The sequence below is a fragment of the Condylura cristata genome, unplaced genomic scaffold, assembly GCF_000260355.1.
Source record: "Condylura cristata isolate star-nosed mole 26May11 unplaced genomic scaffold, ConCri1.0 scaffold00011, whole genome shotgun sequence".
NCBI classification, from domain to species: Eukaryota; Metazoa; Chordata; class Mammalia; order Eulipotyphla; family Talpidae; genus Condylura; species Condylura cristata.
In genome coordinates, this window is record NW_004567112.1 from 3,645,114 (window position 1) to 3,667,219 (window position 22,106).

Sequence of the window (22,106 nt, forward strand, 5' to 3'; positions counted from 1 at the left end):
TGTATGAATAAATAAATAAATCTTTAAAAAAAAAAAAGTGTTTCGGGGGAAAGGACGTGAGGAGCTGAGGGAACAGGGGGTTCAGCCCTGGCTACCCACTGGAATCATCTAGAAAACTTGATAACCAAAGCCCTGACGCCGGGAATGATCCAAACCTCGGGAGAGGAGGGTGAGCGTGGCCTGGCTCGGCATGTAAGCCTCCTTAGGACACAGACACGAGTTGGTCCCAAGAGTCCCGTGTGCACCGGGAGGGCGAACAGCCCGACTCTCAATGCCATCCAGTCGCCACGTCTACGGAATGATTCACGCTTAGAAACGGTTTCTAAACTTCAATATTAGGCAGCCAGTAAATCACTATCTAATTATGTCAGACTATGTAGGTTTTAGGGAAAGGGGGAAAAATCAATAGTTAAAGCTTTTGGAGAAAATACCCACAAACATCAATATTTCATTAGTGTTCATTCACATTTTATCCTGAACTTTCTGGAGAATGGAATATTATGCTAAAAATTAAAGAGCAGAAATAAAACACCATCCAAAAAGCAAATGAAGGCGAGGAGCGACTCGCTGCTCTTCCAATTCTGAGGTAAGATGGTGTCACTATACCTTGCAGCTAAATTTCACAGCATGTTAATAACACCCTGGCTGACATGAAAATTGAATCGATCGGCTGTCAATCGCAACAGGCTTTTCCATCTCATTTGTTTTCGCTACAAATACCGGAAACTACACTCTCCAACTGCAGCACTGTGACTGCGCCTCCAGCTCACTGGTACACGTCCCTCTTCCCTGGGCGGCACCCACGGGCACAACACGATAACCACGACACGTGACGCCTGACCTTAGTCCTTACTTTGGCTGCAACGACAGACCAAAGCCAGGCCGTGCATTTTACTGCGGAATAGCGGGGTCACTCTGCGGCTGCCACCAGTGAGAGCCAGCACCGCGCTTTTAATGCAGCTTGACTCACGCGGAAACCTCCAGGAAGAACAAATGAGCAGCTTCTTTTTGGTAACAGTTCATCTAGCCTGTGGGGATCATGCGTTAGGTCTTAATCTAGCAAAGTAAGAGTAGAAGGAAATAAATCTACAGTGAAACCACATTAAACTATTGCAAGAGCCAACAGGCGACATCTTCAAATCTCAAAGCTATCATTTCTGGTGTGGATATTCGCTAGTTAAAAAGAAACAAGTGTATCCTACAGCATGATACAGTATCTAATCCACAACAGCACTATGAAAAAGAGGCAAACTTGGTGAGTTCACGGCTCTCATATATCTGTTTAACGCTGGCTTTTATTTCCAAGTATCTCACACAAAACGGTGTGATTTTTACATGCAAAACACTGAACAATTCTTTCACTGTCTTGGGATTACAGACTCTGACATCGTGGTATTTATTCTTAATTTAAAAAATATCTTCCAGACTCATGCTTGGAAAATGGGTGTTTGAAAAAAATGCCAGATTTAATTTACAATGTATTTTAGAAAATTATCGCATAATACTTCGGTGTTCTCAAAGCAGGAAGGGCCACCGCTTGGCCACTGTTTGCTTCTCCGGACATTGTATGATGGAGCAAAGTGGCATTTTAAGGACAGCAGGGAAGCCATTCCTTCCCCTCCGCAAGGGAAGGGCGCCCCCTGGTGTTCAAAGTGGCCGGCCGGCTAGTCACCGGTTTTCCCCCTTGTTTTCCTTTTTACATTTTAATTGGCTGAGGCCATGGAACAATCAAATGCTAAAATACGACTAACCTGAGCAGCGATTCCGATTCTGCCTTCGTTAAGACTCCCGATGGCGTACTTGTACCCATGTCCGACCTGCCCCAGGATATTGGCTGCTGGAACCTGGAACGGAAAACATGCAGTTACTTCTCAGTCGGACACGACAGGCTTTGTTTGGGCTATGTGGCGTTCGGTGCGCACCTATCCTAACGTGTGCAATACTAGGACTGCAGAGACAATGAAGAAAGGCCAAGGAAACTGTGCCAGGTCCGTTTCCCTCCAGTCTGCCCTGCGTGGCTCTCAGAGGGATGGGGCTCAGCACTGACATGCGATGAATGAATGAATCTAGAAAAAGGCCTCTCCTGCAATTCATCAGTAGCATAACAGTCACAGTTCCTGTCCAACCCCCCTACCTGCTACATTGCACTAAGGCAAGACTAGCAAAGCTTTCTTCCATCAAGATTATCATCTCCGTAACAATCAAGTGAGGTGTGCGTGTACACACATGCACAACAGCGAGGAGGAGAAAGGAAGAGAAAACAGAAGGCAAAGTTGGCTCATAATTTTTAAACAAGAAAAATACTCTTAGTTTTATAGTCCGGGCAGTTAGGAAAGGGGCAGGGTGGGAGAGCAGCAAGACGATAGGAGGGGCCAAGGGGCGTCTCTCTAGAGACCGCTGTGAGCACAGGCGCAGTTGCAAGCAACACGATCAAATGTTCACAGGAGCAGGAAAGCCGCCACAGCCGCCCTGCAGCAAAGTTCTGAAGCACAAGCCTTGGGCCTCTGGAGGCTTCCACGCTCCCTGTGCAATGTCGCCACCTCGTGGCCTGCGTTGTGGCGACACCGCCTTCTCTGAAGCCCTGCTTGGCCCACGATCACCAAGTTGACAATACATGACTTTTACAAGGTCCACGAGTGTGTGAGTGGGGTGCATCACGGGCATGGTTCCGGAGGCCAGCTTCTGGGCAGCAATTTTCCACTTTTCCACTCTTGGCCTCACTCTATGAAATGCATGGATATTTAGTGCCTAAGGTGAGAACCTAAGAACTTCACTGGGGTTTTACAAAATACTCTCCTACACAAGCTCAGTATTTGCCACCTTTTGTGCATAGCTGGAGTGCCACGTCAAGCTTCTTTGCTAGCATTCTTTTTTTTTTTTAAAGATTTATTTATTTCGGCCCTCCCTGGTGGCACGGCGGGTTAAAGCACAGCATTAAGAAGCTTAAGCCACTTCCGCATGAGTTGGATCCCCGCCTGCCCGCCCTGGAGGAGATCCACATGGCGCGGCAGACCTCTCCTGACCCGCCCGCTGCTCCCCTCAGCAGTGTGCTTCCTCGATCTTCCTGTTCTGCTCCCCGCTTTGTCTCTGGTGAATTCTCTCACCCTCCGCATCTCTGGCCTGTACCCCAGTTCTGTATGAATAAATAAATCTTTTTTTTTTTTAAGAAAAGATATATTTATTTCTGCATACAGAACAGGGGTACAGGCCAGAGGTGCAGGGGCTGCGAGAGGCTTCCCCAGGGACAGTGTGGGAAGCAGAACAGGCAGAGGGACAGAGTACACTGAGCGGGCGGCCAGGAGAGGTCTGCCGCGCCCTGTGGGTCAGCTACGGGGCAGGCGGGGTCAAACTGGCACTGACGTGGCTGCGGCTCTCTTCCAGTGCGGCGTCCTGACCCGCTGTGCCCCTGGGAAGGGCCCTCCCAGCCTTCTTTGAGCAAAATGCTGACATACTCACCTTGACATTTTCAAATGTCAGCGGGCAGGTGGAAGAGGCTCGGATGCCCATTTTGTTCTCTGGTTTTCCTACTTGGAGACCTTCGGTACCACGGTCCACTATGAAGCAGGTAATTCCTTTATACCCCTACAAAGAGGATTCAGAATGCTGTTTCCACTTAGATCAAGGAGATCCCTTGTTTCCAGAGAGTTTTCCAAAGTCAACAGAAAACTAAAAATGGATTTTAGTAAGAAATACTAAAGACCTCAGGCTCACAGCATGTCTGCACTACCAATCAGGCGTCATCGGCAGACGTGAGTTCACACCAAGAGCTGGGTCATTTCTTACATTTTTAGATACCACTACGGCTATGAAAATAAATTACTATAAGATCACAAGACCTCCATTTTTCATTTTCTTTATTATGTTAAAGTTCTAAAACTTAGTTCAATTAAATTCCACATTAAAGACAGGCAAGTGATAAAATGTATTTACTCTATTTCCAGCTGAGTAAAATAGTCTTAAAAATAAAGTGTAAAGTGGTTCTTAAGTCTTCATTATTAAGTACAATACTGTAAATTCTACAAAATGAAAGATTCATTCCCTACAAGTCATTAAAATTAGAAATAATTCTAACAGGCCTTCTAGGTAGTTAAAAGCCACAGTATTTTAGGAGATTCAGTAAATAAGAGGATGAAAGACGTCATTTTTCTACCATTCTGAGTACTGAGAATTTAAGGCTAATCCTCAAAAGGAGGGGAGGTAGGAAAAGGGGCATAAAGAAGAGCTGGGGGTGGGGGAGGGGCGGGGGCCGGGTCCGCACACTTACGGCGGCAGGGTCCACGTTGGCCATCACCAGGAAGAGGTCCGCATACTCGGCGCTGCTGATCCACATCTTGGACCCGTTGATGACGTAATAGTCTCCCTTTTTGTCAGCTCTGGTCTTGAGGGCAAACGAGTCGCTGCCTGCACCGGCCTCGGAAAGGCAGAAGCTTCCTAGCTACATGAGGGAGGGAAACAGTTCCAAGTTAATGACGGTGGCGCCCTGCGGGACAAACACCTGGGTCAAACAGCGGCCCGTTAAACGTTCAGCTCCCTTCCAGAGCCTGTGCCTATCCCTGCTGCAACGGCATTCCAACAGCCGTGTTTTCCAAACACAGACGCGACTGCTTGTCTAAGACAGGGTTAAGGCTGTAAGTCCTCGATGCTAAGTTTAGTTACACCGGTGCTGATAACTGAGGTAACTGCCTCCACGCCAAGGAAGCCAGCAGCCCAGCTGTCAGAAAGACAGCGGGGAAGGAAACGCGATCTTACTGTCTGCTGACTACTCTTTAAACTTCCGAGTGGCAAATGCATTTTTCCAGAAGCTTCTGTTTACTGGGCATTGCTTGCTGAGCTAACGTTGCTCGGTGTAGGTCCTGGGGAGTCCAATCAGTATTGCGGCTCCTTTTCTCCTGAAAATGCCCCAGGCTCGGGAGGGACCAGACCGGCTCGCGGCTCGGCTCACCTTCTCCGTGGCCAGCTTGGGCAGAATGGCGGCCTTCTGCTCCTGGGTGCCGTGCTTCTTGAACAGCGTGTTGATGATCGTGTTCTGGATGTCACAGAGCACGGCCACAGAGGCGTCCACTTTGGCCAACTCCTCTATCACCAGGACAGAGGAAAAAAACGAAGCTCCCGTGCCTCCGTATTTCGTGTCGATTTCAATACCCATCAGCTAGAGGAAACAAGAACGCAGGCTCAGAGAGCTATTTCTAGATGGGCCATTTCTTAGAATAAGTTCCAAAAAATCTTAACTATGTGAGTTCTTAATTTTGAAATTTTTTGTGCATATTTTCTTTTATTTTGGGGTGGCTATTTTGCTCGGTCCAAAGCAACCAAAGAGCCTATTACAGAAACGACAGCTATTTGAACAGGAGGAAGGGCCAAGCGGCGGCCACTTGGCGAATCTGCGTCAGAGGCACGCCTCTCGTACACCTGCTCAACCTGTGGCGGGGCATAAGGACAGCTGGCGTCCATGCTGGGAGTGTGGGGGGTAGGAAAAGGAATTGTGACCTGGGGCGGAGGGGTAATGACCTGCTAGAACTGGGTTTGTTTATTTCTGGAGTCTAAAGTTAAAGGTGCTTTGAGGGACAATGGAATAATGAGAACGTATCTTGTGCAATATAAATGCATTCTGGTGGCTCATTGCTAAGAACTGCCATTGCCAGCCAACACCAGACGTGTTGTTTTGGGGTGGTTCCCACCCAGCCCCGACACTGATTGCAGTGTAATATGGGACCTGGAGGACCCTCCTCAGTAGGAAGGTGCAGCTTTCACGTGGCCTGCCCTCTTCTATGGTGGCTCCTGCACTTGGCTCTCTCAGCCCAGATAATGCCTGTTGCTCTGGGGCTGTCTCAGCAAGTCCGGGTGGCCAGCAGACAGCCACCTGCTGTCTCCCACAGGCACGTAGCCGAGGCCCAGGCACCGGCTGGTGTGGGCTCAGCCGTAGCTGAGGGTCCAAAGGCTGCCAAGGCTGCAGCGTGGGCCGGCCTGTCCCTCCAGCGTAAGTGTCCTCCTCTCAGGAGGAGAAGTTGTGTGTGTGTGCTTCAGCCCTAGCACTGTGGACAACTCAGGGCCATGCGTCTTGCTTTCCTTCCAGCCTCTGGAAGTGCGCCCAGTGGCAGTCTGGGTTGCCACCGTGATGTCTGAGGCTGACCAGCACCTAAGCTGATATGAAACCACAAAGGGGGAGGTTTGAAGTGGTGAGAGCCGGCAGTGAAGCTCTGGGGGACAGAACTGAGGGGTTTAGGGCACTGATGGGATTTAGGGTGTGTGGCACCGATGACATCCAGGAAGGGTGCAGCTTCTCTAAAAAGGCTACCAGTTCTCCTGTGCTGGCCACACCTCCTACCCGGGTCAGCAGGGCTAGACATTGGGCCAGGAGGCTGCCTGGACAGGGCGTGACTTTGCCTCCAGCTGATTGATGGGCCAGGCCGGACGACCCTGTCCACAGCGACCGCTTCGTCAGAGCAGTCCGGGTCCCCGGGACTTCTCCAAGAAGCCAAAAGGTTCTGCGAGCAAGAAAGCAGGCATCTAGCTGAGAAAAATCACCCGTGGGTGCTACTGGAGCCCCAACAAGATCCTGCTTTTCCAAAGCTTCATGGCTGAAAGGAAGAGGGGACATCAGCACTGCACCAGCGGGCAAAGAGCTGGTCTCCTTACCAGAGGAAGAGAGAAAACCACCCAGGCAAGCGGAACAGTTATTTTTCAAATGCAAACACAATGCGTCAGCCAGGGCGCTGCAGGGAGCTCTTGGTTCTCGGATCCCCTCAGGATTCAAGAGAAAATAACCACCACTGGCACCCGTGGAGAGAGGCGCTTCGTAAATCCTCTCTGGAGCTTCCTGACGAGACCGCCCGCCCTCCGCCTGGCCACCGCCAGCCTGCTCTTCCTTCAACTGTCCAGGCATCGCAGCCCCTGGGACTTTACAAGCTGGAATGTGGTGTCCAGTGTCACCTCCGCTTCAAAGTTGACTCCCCATGCAGGGACTAGATGGGACCTGGCCTCCAGCGAGGCTCACCAAAGGTGGTTTCTTTACTCAGTGCTGTGAGTGGAGTGTGGGGAGGGGTGGGGAGCTGCCCTGCGCACAGAGGGGTGTTCAGCAGCACCCTGGCTTCGATCCACTAGATGTCAGTAGCACCCCCAGTTTGGACAGCCCAGAACACCTCCAGACAATGCCAAGTACCTCTCGGCACCCAGTTGGGTATTGCTGGCCTCAAAAAATGACATGCTCTTGCTTCTGATCTTTGACGCAACTGCGTGCTTCACATTATAAAGCCCAGTGTTTGTGACGTACGGGTCAAGGAGATCTTTACTAGGACCTCAAGCTGAAAGGGCCCCGGCAGGAAAGGCGAGTCCATCTCGCCACACTGCAGGCCACACAGGGACAGCCTGTGGGCGCCGGACACGGGGGCGCGCCAGACAGGGGGTGCGGAGGCGTGAAAGGGAGGGGCAGGGCACCATTTACCCCCTGCTGAAACAGGCCTTGGATGACCGACTTCTCCATTCTTGAATTTTCATCCATCATGGAAACCAGAGGAGCAATTTGTTCCTGGGCAAATTTTTTAACTGTAGAAAAGAGAGATACTAATCAGTCACTACTCTTTGCAGGAGATGCGATGTTGTTTGAATATTCCTTTTTTCCCAAAAAAATTTAAAGTGAAAAAACTCCATTTGCAAATGGAGATGACCGGCCCCCTCTCCCCCATGTCACACATCACGTCATTTCACAGTGTGGCCTCAACCAGCCCGGAGGAATACGGGGTGAAGCTGGGGGCTGACTCACCTGTGGGCTTTTTTTCTTTTTTCTTCCTTTTTAATGACACTATTTATTTATTAATGTACTTTTATTAGAATAACTAGGGTGCAGGCCAGAGGTACTGTGGGCGAGAGGCTTCCCCAGAGACAGAGCAGGGAGCAGAACAGGCAGCTGGGCGAAGTCCACGGCCGAGGGGGCAGGAGGGCAGGAGGACTCTGCTGCGCACATGGGTCAGCTCCCCGGCCGGGGCTCGAACTTAGGCCATCCCCGTGTGCCTTCGAGGTGGCTGTGCTGAGACTTACCCCGAGCCCCGCCGGCAGCCCTCACCTGTGCTCTGTATCATCAGCTCCTCCTCTGTGAAGGTCTGCAGGGGGGCGCAGGGCAGCCCATTGCTGGTTACGCTGAGGACAGCTTCTGGCTGGGAAGATCTGAGGACTCGGGGAGGACTGTGCCAAGAAGACAGGCATGTGGGGACGCTTCTTCTGAGCTACAGAACAGGAAGCAGGGAACACACACAGGGAAGAGAAGCAGTTGAACGTGGACTTCTTGGGAATGACTTTATCGCCTTTCTTCCTCTTGTATTACCACAGGAAACTTGGCCAGATACACTGTAAAGGTGTCTTGTGAACTAAATCCAAATCCCTTTGTTAGCTAAACGTCTTCCTCTAGCAATGAGCTGCTTTCGAGAAGCAGTGTTTACCTTCAAGGAAACAGAACTTTCTAGATAGAGCTCATCTCCCCAAAATGAATCTCCCATTTCAAGGCTTTCTTCGGTAGCGACAGCTGCACCTACAGGGTGCCCCAGCACAGCACCAGACAAGTGACGCTCAAAACAGCAGGTGCCGTGGTGCAAGGCCCCACTAGTGGCCACTCGCAGCTCAGTGAGGGCCCGGCCCTGGGTCTTCGCCCGCCTGGCCAGGCTGTAGCAGCAGCAAACCTGGGAACAGTTCCCATTGTTCAGCTACTTGCAAAGCCTCTAATTTTTCCCCTCTGAGGCTGGCTGCTGGAAAACTCGCTATGCTCATCAGAGTAAGCAACAGCCTTCTGGAAGACTGGTGCTGCGGGGGGCGGGGGGCGGGCAAAATCGCTGACCCCGAAACGCTGAATCCTCCAAGGCCGGATCCCCAACACTGGCCGCAGCTGCTTCCCTTGCGTACCTCACCAGCCAGATCCTCTCTAGCGTCCCCCTGCGGCTGTCCACCCTGACAAGCAACCCTCCTCCTGGGGAAACCACTGTTTAACCGTCTTTGTCTTCAGCCACCGGTACTCCGCTCTGCCTGCAGGCAACAGGTGGCTTCCACGAGCACACGGCCGCGGCCACCAGAATGAAACCTTTTACTGCCGCCCGACAGTGCGCACCTCGCAATGCTGGCGGCGCCCTTACTGCCGCACACGTCTGACTTAGCCACCAAACTGCAGCCAGCCCCTGGTGCCCACGGCTACTCTAACACAGGCAAGATATTTATGACTTTGATGAACTCATTTTCTGCGTAATCCCATATAGCTTGCTTTATGCATTCCAAAACATTTGGTCAGTTCTATAATTTCTACACTGCTCTACGCCTTTCACCCGGCACAAATTTACTAACGGAGGCTTTGATTTGCCGTCACAGCCGCCGCAGTGGCAGAGACACCTGAACTTACAGCCTCTGGTCAATGAATGTGACAATTCTCCCGTGTCACCCAGTCATACATGGAAGACTGGCCGCAAATCTGGGCTCCGCACCGCTGTCACCACGGGGGTAAGACTGCTCTTGCCACACTGTGAAAAGCACAGGTCACGATGCCAGGCCCCAGGGAAAAGCTGCCTGGCTCGTTTATCCGTTGCTGCCCGTTTTTCCTTCTCCCGGAGCAGCGAAAGCGTTTGATGCCCGCCGACGGTGGCACATGTGCATGTGAGTGCGTCAACAGAACGCAGGGCGCAAGGGGCGCAAACAATTCCTGAGACCAGGAGACTGAGAGCACGCCTGAAGCCCAGTGCCCCTCAACCGCGGTGTGCTCCCAGACGTCCAGGAGGGCTCCCGTGGAGGTGCCAGCCTGCGTTAGCCAAGTAGCACGATTGCTAACTTTCTAGTCCTCAGTAACAGAGGTGCTGATCCGGGCACAGCAGAGGTATCTGCTCGGTACACACCTTTCCCGTCCAGCCCACAAGACGCGGAAGCCACACCAGTACTTACAAGAGCCTTAGCAAAAGAGCCACCAGTAACAGCACATCCTGCTTGGTATTTCCCCAGAGGACCCCCATGAGCGTTCCCATGTGGGTGTTACGTGGTATGTCCCACAAGCCACTGTGAGGAGTCAGCAGCCGACACCACGCTCCACAGTTAAGGCGACCGCTCCCATCAGCCGGCAGAGGCGGCAGGCCCCAGAGCGGAGTTGAGACGGTGAAGGGCCGAGGTCTCGCGGAGAACCCACCTGCTGGAAAATGCTGCTGCCGAGGCGAGGCGAGCGGACTCTCCGGCAGGTGTAAGTCGCGGCACCAATTTAACTGCTGCGCTACTGCTACCAAGCAGTCGGGTGTGCGCTGGTCTAATACAATTCTAGCAGGCAACATGCTGTTTTCCTCCCTCACTAAGCTAGTTTCTGGAGCCTGGCTGTCACGCTCATGATCAGCATAGCTGCTGCAGGGCTGGAGTTCGCTGCAAGGCTAATTTTAGGTGGCTGAAGTCTTACTCATGATTATCTTGTCTTGGGTATGGGCTCGGGATCTGAGTTCCTTGTAGGTGCCTACGTGGGCATCGCAATCAGAGAAGAATCTGGAGCCAAGATAATACCCTGCACGCCCAAGGAAATGCCTTGATGGTTTAGTTCCGGGTGAGCCGTCTTTTGGGGCAGAAGCATCTTCTGCAACCCAAGCACACTCGGAGCAGCAGACTTTCTCTTTCGAGAACGGGAGCTTACTGCATGGACTGCCGTGGTAAGAGAATTCTGGGTCCTGCCTGGTGGGGAGCACTACAACTTGCATAGCACTGGATGAGTGCTGGGGACAGTAACGTTGCCGCCTTGGTCTAGACTCTGAAGAGCAGCAAGAGGTTTCCATGAACCCTGCAGCGTGACAGCCCAGCCATTTCTCTGGCTTCTCCAATGAAGGTGAATGAGTATTGATTCTCGCTGTCAGCTGGGACACGGAGGAAGGCAGCGTAAGGACCTATCCCTGTGAACCACTGAGAGTCTCTGGCACATCATGTGACAGGGTGCCGGGCTTTGGAACTGGGGAACCTGATGTCACAATTTGATTATTTGCACACAGATCCTGAACAAATATCTTATCTTGTCCATCTAGTTTTTAATGGGTGAGATTGTCACAGTTCCGGAAGTTTTAAGTTCCCAAGCTTGTACTTGGAATAGAGTTCTAAGGTGGCTTCTGGTTTTAGACGGTATCAAAGCAAGCTGAGCAGGGGTTTGGAATGGTCTATCTGCATTTTTGTGGATTTAGCGCTCTTAATTCTGTCAGTTCACCAAGAAGCCACTGGCATTCAGGTACTTCTGAGATGGGGCTTTCACACCCCAGCATCTCAACCTCATCCATGCCTGCTTGCGGAGAAGACTGCAGCCCCAGTTCAGAAGGTCAGGAAATTCTGAGCGCAGTTCTCCTTCGGAGCTACTTGAACATGACGCTGCCACTCAGAAAGCAGTTCTCACCTTAATGGTTTGCTCTAGGGGCAGCATCCCTGGAGGAAAAGTGCTTTTCCAAAAACAGCCTGGCATCTTCCAGATGGGTTTAGCACAGGTTAGAAGCCCCCGCGGAAACAGTCTCTCTCTCCCAGGACCTGCTCCTGTGTGAAAGTGGGTTGATGTGGTAGAAGCAGTTCTGGGCCCACATTTTACGTCCTGGTAGGAGTAAGTTATCTTTCACTGGTAAGTCACCCAGGCACAGCCAGCCGGAGGAACTGGACAGGCCAGGGAGGGGGAAGCACCCACTCAGCACACACACCCCCGCCCTGAATCTCCAGGGCCTGGGACCTGGGGCTCTGCGGAGAACTCGCTGGCCACTGGCTCAACCTCAGCCCCTCCCTCTCCAGGAGGCTGGGGGGCCCCAAAGGGCCCTGTGCTAATCCAGTGGCTGGCTCCCCAGGCAGCCAGCCCCAGCTGCTAGTGCTCTCCAGGTCACTTCATTCAAATGTGGTTACGAACGGGTTTGCTATGGACGACGAGGCATCTATTCACCTCTACAGCTCTGATTTCAGGAACTGAGAACCAGAGACCAAGTATTATAAAGGTGTTGCCACTACTGTTACCCTCAGGGAACTACATGTGTCAGGGGAGCTGTGAGCCAGGAAGTGTGACCGACCAGAATATGTTTTATTATCGATCATAACTTTGTAATTTGTAACATGGTTAGATTCACTCGCCATAGTTTGCATTCCATCTTCCCCTGACATCCTGGTTAGATTTTATTTTTCTACTTACAGTAAGATTCATTTTTTGGTGCACAGTCTTAAAGATTTTGGCAAACGCAGACTCGTGTACCTATCACCAGTAGCACCCTTCAATCACCCCCCAAACTCCCTTATGCTCCCCCTGGAAGTCACCTCTTCCTGGCCACCTCCCTGCATTGCAATTCCCACTAAACTCGAATCCCAGGCAATCCGACCACCTGCCTTGGCTGAGCCTGTAGCAGAGGGCTTCGCAGTCAGCCACACCAGTGCGGGTGCACACGCACACACACACGGCCTCATCCATATATGGGCGATAAACCCACCAACTTCAACGTAGGCTCTTTCCCATTCTCTGAAGTGATTATTCCAGAACCTCAAAGCCGCACCCCTCATTGCCAGTTCATAGCCTCTCCTTGTACCGGAGAAAATAAGGAAGTTACTAGCAAAAGCGAATGACCTTGACTTCTTACCACCAAGCCCACCCATCACCCTCCATCTGCTCCCATCTGGTTCCCATGTCTTCCACCTGGGGCCTCTGCGCCTGCGTGCCAGGCCTCTCCGTGCACCTACGTATGTGTGAAAGGCTTGGATGAGGCGCTCCTGCACGACCGCCCTGGGCCGCGGCTGACATCACGGCGCCAGGGGACGCGGAGGGAGTCGCTGGCTGACTGTGTGGTCAGAGTCCAGCCTGAAAAGGACACAAGCACCTGCACGGGATGCTACTCCCTGCACACTAGGCCGCATGTCCTCTCATGTTCCCCATTAAAGCTGACGGCCCTCTGTCTCCCCTGGATACGGCTCCCCTGGGCCCCATGTCTCCTGGCCACTATCACACAGTCAGTCGTGCTTGTGGATTATCACTAAATATCCAGTAGAGGACTGTTCACTTAGTGGCAGCGTCCTGCCTTGCAAACCTGCTGGCTCCATGACTGTCTCTTGGTGTGTCCCTGGGGGCATGCGGGTGCGCCTTCGACCACCAGACCATGTCCCTTCTCTTAAGAAAGGCCAGACACTCTACTTCTCTGGCTCTCTCCCCTCTCTCCTTGGCTGTCCCTGTCTTCCCATTTCTCTCTACTCGGGTTTAACCCCGGGAGCCAAGCAGCCCTCTCTAGGTCTTTCTCTCTCCTCCCCTACACCGCCAGACCTAATCAGAGTTGCCTGGTTTGCTAGCTCACCCCCTCACCCCTCCTGGCTCACCAGACACCTCCCTGGCTGCCCCTCCCTCGGCACCTGCAGTCCAGTGCGCAGACCCTGCTCATTCCAAACATTCTCTCCAAACACTCCCATTCTTTCCTGCCCAATCTTTCTTCTCCTTCTCTCATTTCTCTCCCAACCCCTGCCTGACCTTCGGGAAGTTTGACAGAGATTCTCTCTAGGACCAAACCGGACGCAGGCTCTGAGTCCGCTTCAAACCAGGTCCTGACCGTGACCATGGCCTCTGTTCACGGCTATCTTAGTGCAGTTGCAGCAAAAACCTCTGGCATCAGAACACTTTGGTTTGCCTTGTACAGATCCCTTGCCTTTGCAAGAACCCCCTGCTTCAGACCCAGCTTCCTTAGGTTATCCTCCACCCGCTGACCCACGCCCATCTCTACTGTCTTTGGTCCTGAGTTGCTTGACCGCAAATTCCCTTCCCACTGGCCACGCAGGGCGCGTCGCCCACTTGGACGCTGCTGCACGCAGACTGCACACGCGACCGACCCAGCCTCCGAGACAGGTTTCTGTGCAGTGTGTCTGCGGCAGCTGATGTCACTTCCGCTGCAGAGTCCCGCACAGACTCTTCGTAAGCCTGCCTTCCCGCATTTACCAGACACCAGGGATAATTCTCCTTAGGTGAATTGTGGAGGCAGCTTTTATTCTGTGTGACAGACTGTACAAACTGGGGCATTGCTTTCTTGAGATGAAGACATGTCCTGAGGTCCAGCCGTTCCCTCCGGCTCCTGCACTCGAGTATATACATGCCAAGCAGGCAGGGATGTTTCTAACTGTGGCAAACTGCAAACCCATCGTCTGTCCACAAAGGGGCACATAAACCGTGGTATGTTGCTTCAACAGGCTATTTCACAGCAGTTCACGTGAATTAGGTATCCGTGCAGATAAATCTTGAAAATGTAACATCGAGTAAAAACAGCAATTTGCAAAAGGATTTGTTCAGGACAATAGCCTTTATGTGCATTCTGAAAACACCCAGTGACACTGTATCTTCTTACGGATACACACAGATGCAGGGAGCACAGAGCAGCAACCGGGCTGTGAGGGACCCTGTGGGTGTGCAGGGCAGGTGTCGGAATTGTTTCTTAAATAGAAACACAAGCTCTCTGGTGAGGACCTGACTTGTAGTGACGCCGCGACGCACTGCGAAGGTGAGTGGCAGTTGCGAGGACAAACAGGACTCGAGAAGCGGCCTCCGCCTTCAGCAGCTGGGGAGAAAGCGGAAAGCAGGCAGCCGCCTCACACACCTGGGCTCCTGCACCAAAGGCAAGCTCAAGAGGCGCGCTGCGGGGTGCGGCCCCGGGCGCCTGCCTGCGCTGGCCAGCAGCCATGCCTGACCTACTGCCCCACTTCTGCCATCACAGTGAGGTCCCCACGGAAAGGCCAGAGAAGCTCCACCACTGGCAGCACTGCTAACCTGACAGACGGGGGTTCACGTAGGTAGCGGCAGCAGCAAAACCTGCTGAAGTGGATTATGTGTGAATGTGTCGGTTGTTATTTCCTGTGCTTCCTTGTCTGTTAAAAATGTTCAATAATAAAAATTTTAATGAGACTTTTTCCATGTACAATGGCCTGGATTACACATGGGCTTTGGGTCGCCAATGCCGACTCGGCTGCTGGATGGAGGTTTCAGACACCGCGCTCGGCATCACACCACACGGCTCTGACTGGATTTCCAGAGAACCCAAGTACCAAATACAGTCACACACAATTAGACTGGAGAAACTGGCTTCTTCTGGGAACGTTCACCAAAGACTCTACTAGTGTCTTGGAAACGAGCAGGGCTGAGATTTACATTAGGGGTTGCCATTCTTTGCTACAGACCCAGATCACATGGGGAAGCTCAGAGCAAGAGAGGTGTCAGCACCAGCTGGGATGCGAGTGCAGCCTCCCGGAAGCCTCTGCTCAGGAGGCGCTGGCTGCAGCCTGAGGGGTGTGCGCAGCACCCTGGAGAGGCGCTCAGCTTCCTAACAGCTCTGGAGGCAGCCCACTCCCTCAGGTCAGTATCGTGCTTCCTGCGCTTCTAGCCTCTAACCTGTTTTGTGGCTTTAAATTTTTTATTTTGTTCCAAACAGATAACCAGGTTCTATAAACATTCATAGTTAGAACACTATGTAAAGCAAGCCAGCAGCGTTCCCACAAGTATGTAAATCAGCAAGCTACAGGACCCAACTGGTCTGCAGTTCCCAGAAAGGGCTGTGGAATGAGAGGGCGGTTCCCCGGAGGTTGCCAATCCAACTCTGCAAAAAAGCAGGAGTGGCAAGTTGAACTGTCCTGCCTCCTACCCCCAGGGCCCCCCTCACCTGAGCTCAGGGTGACTGAGCTCCCAGAGTCCATTTACTTAGGAAGGACATACAAGGGCACTGAAACATTGGCTCGGGGGGAGGAGGGCCAGCTTGAGAGCACACGGTTAGCCGTGACCCCATAATCTCATCACCATCACTGACTACCCACAGGGCCCTGACCCTCGAAAGGCGACACATTTTTAGAGGCAAATTGGGCTGAGGCAAAATCGAGTTTCTTGCTCCTGCTGCCAGGCCAGTCTGCACTCCTCTGCCGGTGACGGGCTGAGTGAGCACCATGGACACGCCACAGCCGTCTGCACTGGGCAGAGACGCAGCAGCGGGCAGGTGTTCGCAGCTGCCACAAGCCCGCCTCAGGGGACCCGCTGCGGGTGGGAGGGCTTGCAGGCCAGCGCCACGACATTCACCCGCTTTAATGCAGAAACTCTGGGCCAGGCCGTCACACCAGCGCAGGGTCAGTGCAAAGCCTGTAAATCCCCCTACAGCCAAGAAACACCCTGCTGTGGCCACAAGGACCGTGGTTCTTCAAGAGACCAAGCGCAGTCAGACTTCCTCACGGCCTAACAGGACATTTCTCCAGTTGATAACTCGGAACAGCGGGCCAGCGAGGCTGTCACTGGCCCCAGAAGAGAAAAACAAGATTAGAAAGTCAATAATTGTTGAGTTGAGAACTCGGCCCGAGTTCTCAGCCAGCCTATTTAAGTGACGACACTGGAGATTCAACAGCAGTAGAAGTCTTCCCTGACCTTCCTTTATCTAACAGCAGTAACTTCTGGGAAACGAGGCTACCATTGACCCCTCCTGGTACCCGATGGACAAGCATTGTCAAAATGTTTTTTTCAGTGGATATTTAAAGTAATACATTGCAGTTCAAATGGGTTTTAAATTGTATATTTCAGCTTTAACCAACTTCATAAAAAGATTTTAACTATGGGATTATTTCCTTGCCTTTTCTCTCTTTTCCATCCTTAATTACCTCTCTCAGATAGGATCCAAGGTAGAATTTACCCTCCTCAGATTTTTGCCCACTGTTCTTCTGGCAAGATCGGCTGCCTCGCGGTCAGGGCCAGCGCTCCTGTAAGATCGTAGCACTGTATCAACTTCCGGGTTGTGACATAACAGTTTTGTGGCATGAGACTCACATTCAACAGAGAGAGCCTCCCTGGTGGCCCAGAGTTGAGTCTCAGCACTATCGTGGCTGCAGCCTGTGTTCGATCCCCAGCCAGGGAGCTGACCTGCATGGCGCAGCAGACCTCTCCTGTCTCCCCACAGCAGTGTTTTTCGATGGACCATCTGTTCTGCTCTCTACTGTCTCTGGTGAATCCTTCCACCCACAGCACTTCTGGCCTACATCCCAGTTTTTCTACACAATAAATAAATATCTTTAAAAATAAACTCAATAGAGAATAAGTAGAATCTTTGTATTATTCTTACCACTGCAGGAGAATCTGTAATTATCTATTGAAAGTAAAAAAGCTTAACTTTTAAAAATCATACTAAAACAAAAACTTTAAAGTTGGAGGAACCAAATGTTAACACTTTAAAATGACAAGAATTGATATGGCTTTTGAGGATTTCGTCAACTACTTGTAAGAATGTAATGAATATGTAAATGCCCCACTTATGCCAAATAAATTTTAGCAGTTGTTTAAGACGTATCGGTTGGTTTTCCAACAAGCTCCAGCAGCAGAGGGGAGGTGACCCTGCCACGTCTGGACAAGAAATACAAGGCCAAGTGCGCCAAGCCTAATGACACTTACTGCTGTAACTGCTTCAGGTTAATCCGCCAAGTCAACACAGACGCTGTTTTCATGAGGGACCAGTGCGGCACACAAGTCATTTTGCAGGATATTATTTAGCACACAATTTGAAATTGGCGTGGATCTGGCCGGATTATGTAACCAGCCAGTTACTGGCAGCACACCGGCCACATTCTTCCCCCACCTTAGCCTCTGTGGTAGGTGGAGGCTATGTCTTGCCACAGCAGCCAGGTTTCATCACGCCACGTGAGAGAAGGGGTGGGGGCCAGTGAGGATTTGCTCGTGAATGCTGTTTTATCCTTCGGCAATATTATATTCCTTAGTAAACTATGCAATGTGCATTGTCTTCTTCCTTTAGCTCAGGAATTCCCAGTCTACCTCCAGCCAGACATTTTACCGACTAAATCCAGGGCAGTCATTTAAAATCTGAATACGTATCTCGTTTTAGATTTTAAGTTGATGCTCTTTCAGCTTTTACATCCCCCACCCAAAACTTCTCCACCAGAATCTCTCTAACCTCTGCTTGTTCTCACCATAATCAGTGACTTCTGTTCCAGGTGTTCTCCAAAACTACTTGAAATACCACCTTTTCCTTCTACTCTTCATTCCAGTGTCTAGTAGATCATTGCAATACTTCCACTTTTTAGAAAAATAATGGAGAGTGCCTCAGGACAGGCCTAAATAAGCCAAGACGGGTACAGTGTCAGGGCAACAGCGTAAAGGAAACCTGCTTGTCTCCTGTGTGACCTTGGCCGAATGAGTATGATTCTCTTTATCAAAATGAGTATGATTCTCTTTATCAAAAGAAAAAGATTTATCAAAATCAAAATCAGAAGTCCCTCTGGTTTTTGATATTTCCAAAGAAATCTTAAAAAATAGGACTGTGAATGAACTTACTTTTTAAAAAATTTTTTTGAAAAGTATCTATTTATGCATACAGAACTGAGGTACAGGCCAGAGGTGCAGAAGGTGAGGAGGATTCACCAGAAACCGAGTGGGGAGCAGAGTAGGTGGATCTGTTGAATTCACTGCTGAGGGGAGCAGCAGGGAGACAGGAGAGGCCTGCTGCGTCATGTGGGTCACCTCCAGGGCAGGGATCGAACTCATGCTGAAGTAGCTGCGACTCACTTGCAGTGCTGCACCCTAACCCATTGAGCCATTAACTTACTTTTTTTCAAAGATTTAAGTTACATTTCACACATTCCCCCTCTGTGCATTCCTAGTTTCCTCTGACACTGGGCCTGGTTACTCGCTCTGCCTTGTCTCACCTTCTCAGAGCACGCAGCCTCTGTTCTCCCTGGGTTGTGTATTACATGTGGCACAAAGTTGGTTTCCACTTTTGCTGAAAGGCAGGATTTAAATCGCCTTTCCTGCTGGAGTGCCAATTCGAATAAAGCAATACCACGTAACGGGTAGAAAGCCACATATTAGGATTGTCCAAAGTCCCACACTCACTGTCCACTTGCTTTGCCTGGCTGGTGACTTTGGTTAGCATCTATATCCCTAGCTCTGATAATTCTGTCAATTTCCAGTTTCCAGATCCACTTCCGGCCAGATACAGCTCTCACCTGTGACTGCCCTATCCCTCAAACTCTTTTAGGTCTAAGTTTTACAGATACTTTCAAAGGTCTAAACCAGAATGAATCATTTGCTGTTGGTTCCTCAAACCATGTTTCCCCCAGATGCCTCCATCTTGGCCACTCACAAAGCCACACGTTTAGAAAGTGTGGAGTCCTTTCTTACAGTTCAAGGTCATTTCTTACATTTCTTCCTTCTCAAGCCTTCTTTCTAACCCTCAGCAAGGGCCTCTTTCACCGCAGGGGAACTTCTGAAGCCGTCTAAATGATGTTCGAGCTTTCAAGTCCCTTCTGCTAACTGGACTATTTGATCCTGTTTGCCTCGTTGGTAAACAGCACCTCAGGATCTCAGTGGTTCCTGCTGGAAACTGGAAGGTCAATCTCTACAGTCAATAAACTTGGTTAGAGAGCGTTTCCTACTGAGGCAGGGAGAAGTCACCTTTCCTACCACTCATGGAGCATGAGTCTACACCAGCTTCTCAATCAGGGGTGCAAGTCTGCCCCCTGAGAACATTTGGCAAAATCTGGAGGCACTTCTGGTTGTCATAACTCAGTTGTGCCAAATATCTTACAATGCACAGGACAGCTCCCACAATAAATTAGTATCAGGTCTTAAAAATCTAGTGCTGAAACTGAGGAACCCTGGTGGCACTTGGAATCAAGACAAGGGAGCCAAAGCCAGTGAGTGTGCAAGGATCCTGGGTGTGCGAGGATCCTGAAGATCATGGCTGCTGAAGAGCTTCATGGTCCCTTAGTCTACCTGGCACCTGGGGTGGGGGGGAACTAAGGTATATCTGCATTTGCCACAGACACCACCATTTCTATACTGATGTGTAATCATGTCTAAGTGCTGTGTCCAGGTGAACCAAAGGGCTGGTATCAGGGACTGTGGGAAGAGGTGGTAGAGATGATTCAAACTCCAGCAGCCTGACTCACTGATGAACAATTTACCTACCAAGCTCTATACATTAGATTAAAAAAAGACTGCTGACTTTGCTGAACTGCAAAAAGCTGAGAGATCATTTATGCCTAGCTGCCAGTCACAACAACTGACAGGCCTTTAAGACTAGCAGAAAAGGAGTCATATCAAGGATAGCTTTTTTAATGAATGGTTTGTTGGAAACCTCCAAAGCTGCCTCAAGCGCTTTGAAACCACAGGTTGACTAAAAGGTTAATCCCCACAAGCAGCTGCTCAAACAAAACAGATGAGTTAGTTCTAATCCAGCTGCGGGAACAGAAGAGAACTTCTGACAGGCAGGCGATGTGGGATGCACGCCTGTGCTGTAACCTGATAGTTCTATGATGAGCAAATATTGAAGATGGCCTTCTAGTTTCTTCTCTGGGAAATGGAGTCACTGTTGCCTGCTTTATAGGTCAGAAGAAGAGCATGTAAAAGCTGCCATGAGCATGGCCACTCTTGCTAAATCCTGCCTCTCCACTCATCTTTGAGCCGGGACTAATATTAGTTGTATCTTGTATTTCTCCAACTCCCTGCCACCTACCATCACAGCAACTTAGGCATGTCAAGGTTCTGATTACGTCTCTCCAAGGTTCAACTAACAGCTCCCCAAAGGATAAATTCCAAAATTCCTTAAGGGCTGGCATTCTTTCCCCTACCTATTATTCCCTTTTCCCCTCCAAAACCTAAACCCAGCTGCCAAAAACTTTGTCTCTCCCCTCAAAGTCCCTGTCATCATTCCCTCCTCTGAACCACGGGCTGTGGACCCCTTAGGACTTGCCCTAGTTCTCAACAGATGAGGTTGGATATAGCTCCAACCTCATCTAGAAGATTGACTTCTCACACAGGTGTCAAGGGTCTTCAGTGGCCACAGCATTCCATGCCTCTTAAGGGGCCGTAATAAGAGCTCACACTTAATGACAGCCACCTTTATGCCAGGCACTATTTTCAGTGCCTCACATGTACATGTGAGTCCTGTCATTTCCACAACAATCCTCTGAAGTCCATACTGTTATTCTCTTGCTTCTACAGATCAGGAAACTAAGACCCAAAGAGATTAGTCACCCAAGACCAATTTGATCACTTTCTGACACTTTCCAGTGTCACCCTTTGCAGCTGAAAAACGAAACTATTAGAATGGGTATGAGAATTAAATGAGAGGACCCTGGCAGAAAGCCAAGAACATACTTATCAACCAGCATGTAGTAAATAAATACAAGTTGGTTCTAATGCTAAAGAGCGAAATGGTGAAACTCAGGGAGTTTACTTGGCTCAACTATTAACCAACAATTATAAACCAGTATTAAATAGTAACTATAAAAAATAACAATTTCTCTGTGACAATATGCTAACATGACTTTACTAAGCCTCTTAATACCCAAGCCTATAAAACAGTCTGTTTAATGATCTCTAATGAGATAGAGTTCTGCCTCCAGACATAATACTCAAGCAGCCGTCCAAGAGCCTTTGATTCATTAAAGTAGATATACGGAAACATAAAAAGGCAACAAAGAGGACATTTCTAGTGAAGCTTATTGACAAGCTGGACAGTATCCAACTGTGTGAGGGTTCTACAAGCCCGGAGGAAGGTCGGAAAGAGAGCAAGAGTGAAATGTAACCACAACGCTGCACAAAGGTTGCTGAAAAATCAACACTTGGTCTTATGCGCGCGGAGAGCAAAACGCGGGTACAGTAGGGGACTATTTCTGAGAAGCAGGCTCAGGTCAGGCCCGGGAAGCTGGACGGACCGGGCTCCCGGACAGGGCTCCCGGGAGATGAGGGGCGGAGGGAACTCTCCTGCTGCTCTCGCGGCCCACCAACTCCAGGACTCTTCCTAACTTGGCAGTAGGGCAGTGGGAGGGAGATCGCGTCGGCAAAGGGGCTGCCTTTATTTTACCAGGCGAGGGAGGCGAAATGCAGCCCTGGGGGAAAGGCTGCGTCGGAAAGGTGACAGGTGCAAACGCCCCACGCTCCCGAACGCGGGCTTCCCAGGCCCGAAGGCCTGTAGGGGACGTGCTGCAGCTGCGGGCTTCCGACTCGGCGCCAGGTGCTCGCTCCGCCAAAGCGGCTCCCGGGCCGATGCTCAGCCCCCACTCCCGGCCCTCCTCATGGAAGCGGAGGCCGGCGGGGGTCGCGGTCAGTCCGGGGCAGGCGCTGAGGCCGACCGGCGGCCGCGGCGGGAGGG

The 22,106-nt window shown here is 50.8% G+C and overlaps 1 protein-coding gene across 2 annotated transcripts in view; it reads right to left on the bottom strand.

Moving 5' to 3' along the window:
- ACADSB (acyl-CoA dehydrogenase, short/branched chain) overlaps positions 1 to 22,106 on the bottom strand; it is a 30,631-nt gene that overhangs the window by 8,243 nt on the left and 282 nt on the right. For both annotated transcript variants that reach the window (XM_012723847.1, XM_012723846.1), the window contains exons 2-7: positions 8,060 to 8,219; positions 7,442 to 7,542; positions 4,943 to 5,149; positions 4,265 to 4,435; positions 3,457 to 3,582; positions 1,752 to 1,844 (exon numbers count right to left, since the gene is read on the bottom strand). In XM_012723847.1, the coding sequence (XP_012579301.1) occupies positions 1,752 to 1,844; positions 3,457 to 3,582; positions 4,265 to 4,435; positions 4,943 to 5,149; positions 7,442 to 7,542; positions 8,060 to 8,219 (858 nt within the window). The remainder of the gene's footprint in view (positions 1 to 1,751; positions 1,845 to 3,456; positions 3,583 to 4,264; positions 4,436 to 4,942; positions 5,150 to 7,441; positions 7,543 to 8,059; positions 8,220 to 22,106) is intronic.